Source organism: Lampetra planeri, chromosome 1 (genome assembly GCF_965212315.1).
Source record: "Lampetra planeri chromosome 1, kcLamPlan1.2.h2, whole genome shotgun sequence".
NCBI classification, from domain to species: Eukaryota; Metazoa; Chordata; class Hyperoartia; order Petromyzontiformes; family Petromyzontidae; genus Lampetra; species Lampetra planeri.
In genome coordinates this window covers 7,979,643-7,993,531 of record NC_136107.1, presented here as the reverse complement: position 1 = coordinate 7,993,531, position 13,889 = coordinate 7,979,643, and the positions used below count along the sequence as shown (strand labels likewise).

Genomic DNA, 13,889 nt, shown 5'->3' with positions numbered 1-13,889 from the left:
GAAAGCCGTCTCTGGTGTGGACCAATCTTTTTCAAGGACAATGCATATATTATCATAGTGTGTTTTTTTTTGTATTTTGACTGCAAGTATTGTGGTTAATGCAGACACGAATCCTTGTATAAAGGTTTCAGTTTTGTTGCCAGAAATAAGGGGGGGAAACACTATTATTAACTTTAACAGTGTCGTTCCCATCTCAATTGCTGACCTCTGTGTGCCCATTTTCTCTCACCAACCCTGCATGTGCTCTCCACCCATCTCAGCCCCCTCTGCTCTCGAGCAACCTCTGTTCACTTTCCCCGTAGTGGCTACCTTTGTCTTCGACTGTGGCGTGACGATGGTTCAACAATAACGACAATAGGATTGAGGCGAACCCCGACGAGAATTTTAAACTAAAACCTTCCTACTCTTTGGTTCTTTCGGTAAAGTCACGGAGGTTATAATATAAAATAAATCACGACGTTTCGGGCGCTTGTGTTGCGCCCGAAACGTCGTGATTTATTTTATTTTCTACCTACGTGACTTTACCGAAAGAACCAAAAAGTATGGATTCCTGCAGTCACGAAAGCTTCAAATCAAGATAAAAAAACTTCCTGTTTAGTTGAAGCTACACTGCTCTAGTATACAATGTCTTTCTCTGGTGAATCCCGAACATTGGCGACGAACATTCCACCAGTGGTGGATAGTCCATGTTCCCATGGCAGGGCCTGCTTATCCCTGAAACAACCACTGCAGAATGTCTACAAAGTAGTACCTTCTAGATTTGAAGTTTTCGTGACTGCAAATATCCATACTCTTTGGTTCTTTCGGTAAAGTCACGTAGGTGAAAAAAAAAGAAAAGAGAATTTTTTTATTTTTATCTTTTATTTTTTTAATTTTCACCTACGTGACTTTACCGAAAGAACAAAAGAGTAAAGTAGTACCTGTTGTATTGACTCCAGTTGACCCTCGTCCAGACTATGAACTGATATCCCTTTGATAGGAAATTAACTCGTTAAATCCTTTGAAATGTATGCAGTCATCCAACCTCCGCATCAAAACATTTATAACTTAATAAAGCCCATTCATAAAACTGGAACAGCTACTTTGAGGTTGCAGAAAGAAAGTAATAATGCACGTATTAGAAGGGGATTCACACAAATGAAATAAATCAGCAGCGTTACAAGACTGCTTTTTTCTGAACTTTGGATATGGAGGAAAAATGCATACACATAAATGGGGAAAATATTAACCATCTCTGATTTACTGATGACAGTCATTATACTAACCAGTGGGAATTAACTACAGGAAATTATTGAAGAACTTGATCAAGAAGGCTGCAAATGTTGCCAAAACAAAAGTCATGTACACTAAATGGTGTGGGTTTTATTGACGACGAAAACTATCTTTTTACTGACCCTTGATTGAATTAGGAGGCAGTTAGACATACAGGAGTGACGTTCTCATCCTTTAATTTGTAGCTGAGATGTCTGGTGGTGGCATTCTCTCTCTCTGATGGAGTTTTGAAGCAAGGATTTCAGGGAGGCCGTAGAGAAGAGAGTTGGAATAATCCAAACAAGATGTGATGAAGGCATGACAACGAACGGGGTAAGAAAATGGCTGATGCCGGATATATTAAGACAGATGGAGGCGGGAGGCCTGCCTGAAAGCAGATATGCGCAGAGTGCCATAAACATAACGATAGTTAAGATGTTAGGAATTAATCAATTGTATTATTTCAAATGGTGCTGTGAGTGTTGTACCCATTCACTCATATGTACCAGTATAACCACTGTGAGCTGGGAAGGAGGAAAGGATTGGCCTGTCATTTTTTATATGAACGTATACGACCCAAGTATATGTGGTTGATGCAGACATGATTCCTTGCAAAAGTAGATTCGAAGCTTTCGTGACTGCAGGAATTACTCTTTGGTTCTCTCTGGAAAGTCACGTAGAAAGAAATTAAATTAAATAATAGAATAGAATACAACGTACGTTTCAATTGCAACACAAGCAACCATCATCAGACTCGATGTTGCATTGCATTACACTTCCTAATTTTACTAAATTTGCTTTCTACTGTGCTTGTTTATGGGTCCATTCTCTCCTCCGGGCGGTATGGGCAGTAATTCCACACAATGCTCCATGCTTGTTTGTTTAGAAGTCCAGTGTCCAGCTCCTCCGTCCCCCTATGGGCAGGAATTTCACACAACTCCCCCTCTGCCCCCCCCCCCTCTTTCTCTATTTTAGGCCTCGACACAGAGACGTTGTCTTTCTGTGTGCCTATGTGTGTGTCTATCTCTGTTTGTCTCTGTGTGAGTCACTCTCTCTGCTTGTGTGTCTGTCTGTGTGTCTCCGTGTCTATGTTTTGTCTCTCTCTCAAATTTAGCAATCTTTGGAAGAATGTAATCAACCAGCTGTGGTGTTGACTGTTGTGTTGGCCGACTCTCTGTGTTGAATTGCATTGTATTTCCAAGTTTACTAGGTTTGTTTTCTCATTCATGTGTACCTGATGACGATTGCTTGTGTTGCAATTGAAACGTCGTATTCTATTATTATTTAATGTCTTTCTACGTGACTTTACCGAAAGAACCAAAGAGTAATCGTTGCAAAAGGTTTCAGTTTGGTGTTTTAATATCCTAACACCTGTTTTATTGCCAGAAAGGGTAAAACCTAATTCTTGTTATTTGATACTGATGTAAAGGAGAGCCGACACAAGATTGCAGGGGTTTCGTCTTTTAATCCTTTTCTCCCATCCACACCTGTCCCCAGCCGTCCCAATCTCGTTCCCGCCAAAAGGCCCCCTCTTCCCGCCCGTTCTCCCCTTATATCTACTCGATCACCCCTCCCACTAACCCTCCTATTGGTGGGAATCCTTCCCCTGACACCCCTACATTGGCAAGAGAGGTCCCATGATACGACCCATAGTGTGCGTTGCCTCATTCTTTGATCCTGTCATTTATCAGTAAATGAATGCACGTCTATTTCAGTGTGTACCATATCACTTGAGATCACTACTCTTACACACTGCTTGGTGTCACTTTTTTGTAACTTATTTTACACGTTCTTCCTAGACTAAGATTTTTGGATCCGACTTTTGTTGCCCTTTTGACCATAATTTTGCTACATTTTGACGAAATGACGGCCGTGCTGGTGAAACATCGTTCACTCTCCAAAATTTTGAATTCACGGGGGACCGATTGTACACTCACAAGAACTGATTCCACTGCTACTAATCTTTGCACCCGTGGAGTGAGGGTGGTGCCAAACAATGGCTGGAAGTTTTCACCATTGGTGGGAGGCTGTGTAGGCGTGACGCTCCAGTTCACCTTGTCATGGTGCGTCTTCGGCTCGTCCATTCTGCAGTTTTTTTCATGGCATTTCCAAAAATAAATTCAAGTAGGTTTTAGCTGTTAAAACAGCGTGAAAAGGAACAGAATTGTGCCAGTCACGCACACGAAGAAGTTTAAGGTAATGATGTTATTTTGCCCGTGCGGATGCTGTTGAACTGATGATGATGCGTAGGGCCTTTGTGAAACCAGTGACCTGAACTCGATTTTTGTCCATGGCTTACATCAATGGCATCTGTTCAATGGCATCTCTATGTCAACTCAGCTTTAAATGGCTATTTGGTATTCACGTTGGCACGACTGCACACCTGCAGTCCAGAATTTTGGAGACAAATGATAGGTGGATTGCCAAGAGAAAGGGGCCGATCGTAGTTGGTGGATCATGAACAAATGGGGGGAGGTGGAATATCATAAGCTGGAGCAGCTGCACCGTCATGATGTTCATCACTATCATCGTGATCATCTTCATCATTACCAAAGTTATCATCATACAGCATCATCATTTCCATGATACTCATAATCGTCATCCACTTATCATTATCAACATCGTTTTATAGCATAATCAATGTCATCATATTGAATCTTTGCAAAGACACCTTTGGCTTGTGCTACAATTCTGGGCAGAACAACAACAACCGCCATTCGCCACTAAGTGGTGGTGACATAACCACGGCGCTTGTGCCAGGCTATGTGCACTTTAATGCCACGTGAAGTGTCTAACGTCCGCTGGCAGGAGGACACGGGACAGACCCAGGTGCCATGGGTCGACTGACTTGAGATGATTGCCCCCTACTATGCCTTACTGTCCCAAACTATGTGGGCAGAGACAAAGACAAAGACCCCCCATATAGCCTTAACAGACTGTTGGGGCAAGTGCTGTTAGCGAGCACCTATGAAGGCCAGAACAGCATAGGGGGGGCATGGGTGGCCAGCAACCACGCCCGGCCGCCTTTGTCTCCCTAGTGTTAATGTTTACACATGGCACTAGGGTACTCATTTTCTGGCTAACAGCACTTGCCTCCTACAGTCTGTTGGGGCTATACAGGATAATCTTTGGCTATGTTAAAGAACTCAGTTGGTTGGCTTCGGTGGGGTTTGCTGGGTGAACGTGCTGATTGTCAGCACACGTGGCCCTAATTTGTTTCGGCACAATTGGGCCCCACCCATTCCGCAGAGCAAATTGGGGGCAGAAATATGTGCATTCCATTCGGCAGAATCTTTTTTTGTGCATAATTTGCACCTATCGGCGGAATTTCGCAAAAGCACGCAGCCAAACAAGAGCACATGAATCGGGATACTTTGTCCCAATGGGCTCTCTTCCTGGTACTGTGGTGTAGGAATAACTTTTTAAAAAGAACTTTAAAAATGTAACACGGATGGCACTGATTTTATTTTATGTAACGTTCGCAAATTATGTTGTATGACTTTACAGCGCAGTGTTGCAAATGTCAAAACACCTCAAAGTAGTAAGATCTCTGCTAGCCGAACTAATATGAGGAAGTCCTGGTCCGGTCAGCTGCTATTGTATAGCTAGCTACAAACGTAGTGAAAATCTTGCCACAAATAACAGTCACCCCGTGTATATGAGTGCCTGTATGGAATCTATCATCGTTAGCAGTGTGCGTATGTTTTACTGTCTCTGTCGGGTTGTTTTCCGCCTAGTTTTAATGTGGTAAAGCGCTGTGAGGCATTGTGTGAATGGTGCTTGATAAAACGGAGTTTTACTTATCCCAGTAAACAAATTACTACTGCAATGTGGTGTAGTTATATTACTCGGTTGGTTCGACGGTTGGTCCCAAGGGTCTATTGCTACATTACTTATTTTATTGCAAATGTAGTAAATCAATCTTTATTAATTGGCTAACCCGGTTCCATTAAGCACATGTCATGCTTTACGCAGGGAAAGTGCTAGGCTCCACATTCCGTCAAGCACGCCACTCCGTACCGGGTTGTTCGTACACGTTTTTCACGATGCCGTTATATTTCAAACAGTGGAAATTTGATGTCCAGATGAAGGTGTCAACCAGACATGTTGGTTACATACGGTGCTAAAGAAGTTCACCATATATAGATACAGACATTGTGGAGCTCGATCAAAAGCCTGACTGTCCAGGCAAAAACTGGATGGTTAGTGAACCAACTATCATGGATTAGCTTATTCATACACTTGCTGTTGTTTTTACTGGTAGGAACCTCCTGGTTACACCAGCCCACAGGGGATTATTGTGTCCGTCCATCGTGCATCCAAAAATGGGAGAGGTGGGGCTGGGTGGAGAGGGGAGGGTGGGGAGGGGAGGGTGGGGTGGGGCTGGGTGGGGCTGGGTGGGGGGTGGGAGAGGTGGGGCTGGGTGGGGAGGGGCTGGTCACCCCGTGGTGCCCTTATAAAACTCAACTTTTAACCTACTCACGCCGGCTTGTGCCCGCCCTCACAGTCGGGCATATTTGCGGAATACACCACGCCGCCATTGACCCTGGCCATTGACCGAGCAACCCAACGTTCCTACCAGCTCCCTACGCAGGAATGTTTTTGTGATTGGCTGCAATCACTGTGTTCCCATCTACATGTTAATCAGCTTCACACTGCTTGTAAGCCGAGTATTGAATTGGCAGCTGCATTTCTAATCAGTTAAGAATTATGCATTGGTTGTTGGGGGGCAGTGGCTCAATGGTTCTCGCACTGCAATGTGAGGCCGGAGAGCTGAGTTTGATATCTGGCCATGGCTGACATCAGTGGCCAGTTTTAACTGACCCGGTGTGAGTCCAACCCCTTAAACCAACCCATACTGAGCAGTGAGGTGAAGTATGGTCAAATAACCTTCATGACTGACAGCATGGGTAGACATCCAGCAGTCGATTTAAAAAGGGCTGTAAATTGTTATTAATTCTTAACAATAAATGACACATTATCATGCAGTTATTGCTTGTTATTTCACGTGTGGAGTGTACGTGGTTAGCGGAAGCCACATCTATTTTTTGCGTTGTGTGCGGACAAGCTGAGTATTACGCATGCAGTGCTGCCCGATTTACGTTGAGTAACGCATCTGTTGCAGGCATAGTGCTTCTCGACCGTCGCTGAACACGTGACTGTGTTCCACTGACCCCCGTCGTCCACGAGGTTCGTCCGCACGTACGGCGTGCTGGGTACTGAGAGCTCTGCTGTGCTTCCCGCTTGCGTTGCAGTGAGCGGCGACACACAGTGGCTGCATCACCAGGGCGCTGAGTACCTGTTTGTGCAGCAACCCTTGAGCTGGATCCATGCCCGCCTGTCCTGCACGCTGATGGGCGGCGAGCTGGCCTCCGTGCGTGACAGGGCCGAGTTTCTATACCTGTTGCACACCATGCAGAAGGTAACCAAGAAGAATTTACAGAAATGTTATCTCTACGCCGAACTTAACTTTTCACATCTGTTAGTTTCGAAACACATATATACACAGCAGACTTGTTACTTTCAATTTCACATTGAATGTTTGTACTTGGTGTGCCCATCCGAGAGCTGTAAAAGTCAATCTTGTTAAATCCATGAATGAGACGCAACTTGGCACTGCTGAAACTTCCACCAGCAGACACTTGACAGAAACGTATGTATATAGAAGTTTTTTCGCACCATACATAGCCAACCGTGCTAATCAGAAGTTTGGGGAACGACAACAAACTAAAGACAAAAGCAAGTGGTAAAGAAATTAGTTTTCATTCTCGATTTAAAAGTCCATAGCTCCAGTGGTTTCCTAATATCGAAAGGAAGAGCATTCCAGATGTCCAAAGAAGTGCATTTGAAAGCACGCGATGTGATGACCGTTTTTGTCTGATGGCCAACCAAAAGCCACTGTTATGAGGATGACCGGAGTTTGCATGATGGTTTCTACTCCTTGACGAGAAAATGGTGTTTTGAAGACGATGGTTTGTTAAATGTATGGTACCTTTGGACGCCTAGGCCATCCCCGTGCTGCAGCGCTCGCATTTTTTCACAATTCATTTACATATAAACAAAAACATTTTTACAAGCCCTTAAGAAAATTTCTCAAGTCTTCCACATCCACCGAACCTCAGCCTTCCACCTCTGCTTCATGGCGATGGTAAGGGACTCGGATGAAACTGTAAAGTGTTATTAAAATGTAAAATATCAAATTGTAACTATTTGTTGAATTTGTTCATATGTTTTAAATTATTGAATAAATATCGTACGTGGTATAAACATGTACAAAATTAAATGGTGGTACGCGGACAGTTGATCGGTCTGGTAGGGGGTACACGACAATCTTTCGGTTGGGAACCAATGCTTATAAAGCCACACAGAGATCACTGTGCTACGGTGCGAAAGAAGTTCAACATACATACTGCCTGTGTATGTGGGAATGTCTTTGTGTATGTAGCTGTGCATGTGTGTGCATTAAATACATTTGAGTAAAAAATATAGGAGTTTGTGACATGTCAGTGTCATTTAACATTTGGAATTATATGTTATTTAGTTATTTGCAGCATGCCAGACGACTCCCATACTCAGAAGAGCTCTGCCTCCATTATGATTCTGACTTGGAGAGCTGTTGCTGCTGTACATGTGCACGTGTGTATACATCTACAGCTGTCAAAGGCCTCGCTGCAGCAGTGGTGGATTGGACTCAGCATGCTGGATGGTGACAGTGAACTTCAGTGAGTCCCACATCCACCCACAATCAGGTTGGCTTTTGGCAGGTTAGGCTAAAATGTATTTTAATTTGGTTTTGTGTGTTTTTACATCTTTATCCCAGCCCCTGCAGTGAGATCAAGATATTTCTATTGTCTTAGCTGCCTACGCAGTGTTGCCACAAAGCATGCCACTTAAAATAATGTAAAGGTCGCCTGGTGAAATCCTGACCGGAGGTCAAATAAACCCATCATCCCTCTGGGTTAATAAGGTTAGTATCAATTTTCTTGGTTTTTTTTCGGTAAAGTCACGTAGAAGGGAAGTAATAAAATAATAAAAATAAAACATAATAAAATGAAACAAATCTCACGACGTTTCGGCCACAACGCAAGCAGCCGTCCTCAGGTGAAGAATGAGACACTTCAAGCTAGGAACTTACATATAAGCTGGGTTGGGGGTGGTAGAAGAGCGCCTTAACAAAAAGAATGTGCATATCAAGATGAGTTTAGCATATACATGGGAAATGCGCAGGGGGCGGGGGGGCTTCAAAGTCATACCATGCCCACGCACTATGCAGGATCAAGAGCACCAAGGGGGGTGCAGGGATTAGCATTAACAAAGGAAAGGAATGCCAATGATATGTAGCTGCAGTAACTAAACAACACCGTAGAAAACTAAGGTATAAACTACATACAAAGACTAAAATATAAACTGCATAGCACCATCAGTATACTTACTATACTCTACAATAAGCTGAGTTACTAACAGCAAGTAATACATTACAATACTACGTCGTAAAAGTTATATAATATGCTTCCATCTAAACTTTATTCTCTTACATCAACCGAGCATATACCGTACTATATACTGCCATAGATAAACCCAACATTAAATTATATACTGTATTGCAATAAACCACATTTCAACATAACACTATGTATTATTCTACCTACCCTAATGTGTATCAAAATGGTTTATTACGTCCTTCCAATGATTGCTAAGCCAGAATCCATCTTCTCGATTAAAATTGTCTCTGTGTTTGTATATGTGGATTGCCTCATGAACGAATCTCTCATGATAGCCAGGTGGCTTGCAGAGAACCTCTGTCTTGGAGAAGTCAATGTCATGTGAGCCCACTGAGTTGTAGCAGTGATCTGCCACGGCTGAGGTGTTTGTCCTACCGTGTTTCAGGTCAGCTTTATGTTCACGGATGTGGTCCGAGACATGTCGTTTGGTTTGTCCAATGTAACTGCTACCACAGAGGCAACTTAGTTTGTAGACACCAGGGTGCTGTATGTCTGGAACCACATCTTTTACAGACGGTACCAGATCACGGATTTTATGTACTGTGTTGAATCGGACCTGGATCTTGTGTTTAATCAGGATTTTGGAGATCTTTTTTGTGACCCCAGCAATGTAAGGTAAGGTGATGGTCTTGAAAGGCTCCTCAACAGGATCCTTCTTGATGGTTGGAGAGATGGCTTTGCGGATTGTGTAGTCGGAGTAACCATTAGCCTTAAGAGCTTGGCGTATGTGTTTGAGTTCACTGGAAATGTGTTCATGGTCGGATATGCATTGGGCTCTATGATATAGAGTCTTGATGAGGGAATTCTTCTGGGATGGATGGTGGTGGGAATCCGGTTTTAGATAAGCGTCCGTATGGGTGGATTTCCTGTAGACAGAGTGGCTCATTGAACCATCAGGTCTCCTTTTGATTAGGACATCCAAAAAGGGTAGCTTGCCATTTTTTTCGACTTCCATGGTGAATCTGATGGCTAGGTGTATGGAATTGATGTGGTCAAGAAATTGGTCTAGAGCAGGCCGGCCATGTGGCCAGATGACAAAAGTGTCGTCTACGTATCTCTTCCATAAGGTCGGGCGTAGAGTGGCAGTCTGGATGGCGTCCATGTCAAATTTCTCCATGAAGATGTTAGCTACAACCGGAGATAGGGGGGAGCCCATTGGGGTGCCTTCAATTTGCTTGTAGAAAGTTTTATTCCAGGTGAAGTATGTATTGGTTAAGCAGTGTCTCACCAGGGGGGGTACCCCAGCATTCAGTCCCTGATGAACCAAGTCTTCAATGATTGCGATGGTGTCAGGTACAGGAACCTTGGTGAATAAGGAAACCACATCAAAACTGACAAGCAGGTCGTCTGGGGACAGGGCAATCCCCTTGATTGTCGATACCAGGTCAGTAGAGTTTAGTACCGCAGAGGTGGTTTTTCCAGTGAAAGGCCGTAGGATTTCAGACAAAAAACGAGCCAATTTATAGGTGGGGGAGTTGATAGTAGAGACAATGGGACGAAGAGGTGTATCTTCTTTATGTATCTTTGGTAAGCCGTATAATCTTGGTGGCCTGGCTGCAGAAGGTTTCAACGAGAACTGTTTGGTCTGATCAAATAAAGCGGTTGAATCAGAAATGATATTGTTGGTTTTAGTGACAAGGCTGTTGGTGGGGTCTCTTTTTATTTTTGTATAGCTACCATCGTTGAGTAGTTCTTGAATTTTGTTGTTGTATTCTATTTTGTCCATGATGACAGTGGCATTGCCTTTGTCGGCTGAGAGGATGACAATGTCATCCCTCTTTTTTAATTGAGCTAATTCAAAACGCTCATCTTTGCTGATGTTGCTAGCTGGCATCTTGGCGTTTTTGAGGGTTGCAGAGATTTCGGATCTAGCTACGTCTGCAGCGATGTGACTCAAGCCCTTGAGAGCTACATCTACTCGAGCAAGTTGCCTCTGTGGTAGCAGTTACATTGGACAAACCAAACGACATGTCTCGGACCGCATCCGTGAACATAAAGCTGACCTGAAACACGGTAGGACAAACACCTCAGCCGTGGCAGATCACTGCTACAACTCAGTGGGCTCACATGACATTGACTTCTCCAAGACAGAGGTTCTCTGCAAGCCACCTGGCTATCATGAGAGATTCGTTCATGAGGCGATCCACATATACAAACACAGAGACAATTTTAATCGAGAAGATGGATTCTGGCTTAGCAATCATTGGAAGGACGTAATAAACCATTTTGATACACATTAGGGTAGGTAGAATAATACATAGTCTTATGTTGAAATGTGGTTTATTGCAATACAGTATATAATTTAATGTTGGGGTTATCTATGGCAGTATATAGTACGGTATATGCTCGGTTGATGTAAGAGAATAAAGTTTAGATGGAAGCATATTATATAACTTTTACGACGTAGTATTGTAATGTATTACTTGCTGTTAGTAACTCAGCTTATTGTAGAGTATAGTAAGTATACTGATGGTGCTATGCAGTTTATATTTTAGTCTTTGTATGTAGTTTATACCTTAGTTTTCTACGGTGTTGTTTAGTTACTGCAGCTACATATCATTGGCATTCCTTTCCTTTGTTAATGCTAATCCCTGCACCCCCCTTGGTGCTCTTGATCCTGCATAGTGCGTGGGCATGGTATGACTTTGAAGCCCCCCCGCCCCCTGCGCATTTCCCATGTATATGCTAAACTCATCTTGATATGCACATTCTTTTTGTTAAGGCGCTCTTCTACCACCCCCAACCCAGCTTATATGTAAGTTCCTAGCTTGAAGTGTCTCATTCTTCACCTGAGGACGGCTGCTTGCGTTGTGGCCGAAACGTCGTGAGAATTGTTTCATTTTATTATGTTTTATTTTTATTATTTTATTACTTCCCTTCTACGTGACTTTACCGAAAAAAACCAAGAAGATGAATCCCTGCAGTCACGAAAGCTTTAAATCGAAAAATATTATCAATTTGTAGACAATAAATAGAGACTATGGGAACCTCATTTGCCAGTAAAAATATGATAATTGGTTCTTTACCCTTCTATCTGGCAACAAAACTGACACCTTTTTACAAGGAGTCATGTTTGCATAGACCGCAATACCTGCAGTCATAATACAAACCAAAGAACATAACTCTGATAATGTGCACTGTCCTTAAAGTTGATTGATCCACACCCGAGACAGCTTTCCTTAAGGACAGTGCACATTATCAGAGTTATGTTCTTTTGTTTGTATTATGACTGCAGGTATTGCGGTCTATGCAAACATGACTCCTTGTAAAAAGGTGTCAGTTTTGTTGCCAGATAGAAGGGTAAAGAACCAATTATCATATTTTTACTGGCAAATGAGGTTCCCATAGTGTAGATGCTTGCCCCGAGCTCTCATACTCTGATGGTGCATTGTCTTTGAGTTGTGCGCCTTTTGGCGTCATCTGGTCCAACCCATATGAGACTAGGCTCTAAGGAAAGCTGTCTCGGGTGTGGATCAATCAACTTTAAGGACAGTGCACATTATCAGAGTTATGTTCTTTTGTTTGTATTATGACTGCAGGTATTGCGGTCTATGCAAACATGACTCCTTGTAAAAAGGTGTCAGTTTTGTTGCCAGATAGAAGGGTAAAGAACCAATTATCATATTTTTACTGGCAAATGAGGTTCCCATAGTGTAGATGCTTGCCCCGAGCTCTCATACTCTGATGGTGCATTGTCTTTGAGTTGTGCGCCTTTTGGCGTCATCTGGTCCAACCCATATGAGACTAGGCTCTAAGGAAAGCTGTCTCGGGTGTGGATCAATCAACTTTAAGGACAGTGCACATTATCAGAGTTATGTTCTTTTGTTTGTATTATGACTGCAGGTATTGCGGTCTATGCAAACATGACTCCTTGTAAAAAGGTGTCAGTTTTGTTGCCAGATAGAAGGGTAAAGAACCAATTATCATATTTTTACTGGCAAATGAGGTTCCCATAGTGTAGATGCTTGCCCCGAGCTCTCATACTCTGATGGTGCATTGTCTTTGAGTTGTGCGCCTTTTGGCGTCATCTGGTCCAACCCATATGAGACTAGGCTCTAAGGAAAGCTGTCTCGGGTGTGGATCAATCAACTTTAAGGACAGTGCACATTATCAGAGTTATGTTCTTTTGTTTGTATTATGACTGCAGGTATTGCGGTCTATGCAAACATGACTCCTTGTAAAAAGGTGTCAGTTTTGTTGCCAGATAGAAGGGTAAAGAACCAATTATCATATTTTTACTGGCAAATGAGGTTCCCATAGTGTAGATGCTTGCCCCGAGCTCTCATACTCTGATGGTGCATTGTCTTTGAGTTGTGCGCCTTTTGGCGTCATCTGGTCCAACCCATATGAGACTAGGCTCTAAGGAAAGCTGTCTCGGGTGTGGATCAATCAACTTTAAGGACAGTGCACATTATCAGAGTTATGTTCTTTTGTTTGTATTATGACTGCAGGTATTGCGGTCTATGCAAACATGACTCCTTGTAAAAAGGTGTCAGTTTTGTTGCCAGATAGAAGGGTAAAGAACCAATTATCATATTTTTACTGGCAAATGAGGTTCCCATAGTGTAGATGCTTGCCCCGAGCTCTCATACTCTGATGGTGCATTGTCTTTGAGTTGTGCGCCTTTTGGCGTCATCTGGTCCAACCCATATGAGACTAGGCTCTAAGGAAAGCTGTCTCGGGTGTGGATCAATCAACTTTAAGGACAGTGCACATTATCAGAGTTATGTTCTTTTGTTTGTATTATGACTGCAGGTATTGCGGTCTATGCAAACATGACTCCTTGTAAAAAGGTGTCAGTTTTGTTGCCAGATAGAAGGATAAAGAACCAATTATCATATTTTTACTGGCAAATGAGGTTCCCATAGTGTAGATGCTTGCCCCGAGCTCTCATACTCTGATGGTGCATTGTCTTTGAGTTGTGCGCCTTTTGGCGTCATCTGGTCCAACCCATATGAGACTAGGCTCTAAGGAAAGCTGTCTCGGGTGTGGATCAATCAACTTTAAGGACAGTGCACATTATCAGAGTTATGTTCTTTTGTTTGTATTATGACTGCAGGTATTGCGGTCTATGCAAACATGACTCCTTGTAAAAAGGTGTCAGTTTTGTTGCCAGATAGAAGGGTAAAGAACCAA

General features: G+C 43.0%; 1 protein-coding gene across 2 annotated transcripts in view; it reads left to right on the top strand.

Moving 5' to 3' along the window:
• Positions 1 to 13,889, top strand: part of MRC2 (mannose receptor C-type 2) — a 69,293-nt gene that overhangs the window by 37,887 nt on the left and 17,517 nt on the right. For both annotated transcript variants that reach the window (XM_078619851.1, XM_078619774.1), the window contains exons 18-19: positions 6,507 to 6,673; positions 7,906 to 7,973. In XM_078619851.1, the coding sequence (XP_078475977.1) occupies positions 6,507 to 6,673; positions 7,906 to 7,973 (235 nt within the window). The remainder of the gene's footprint in view (positions 1 to 6,506; positions 6,674 to 7,905; positions 7,974 to 13,889) is intronic.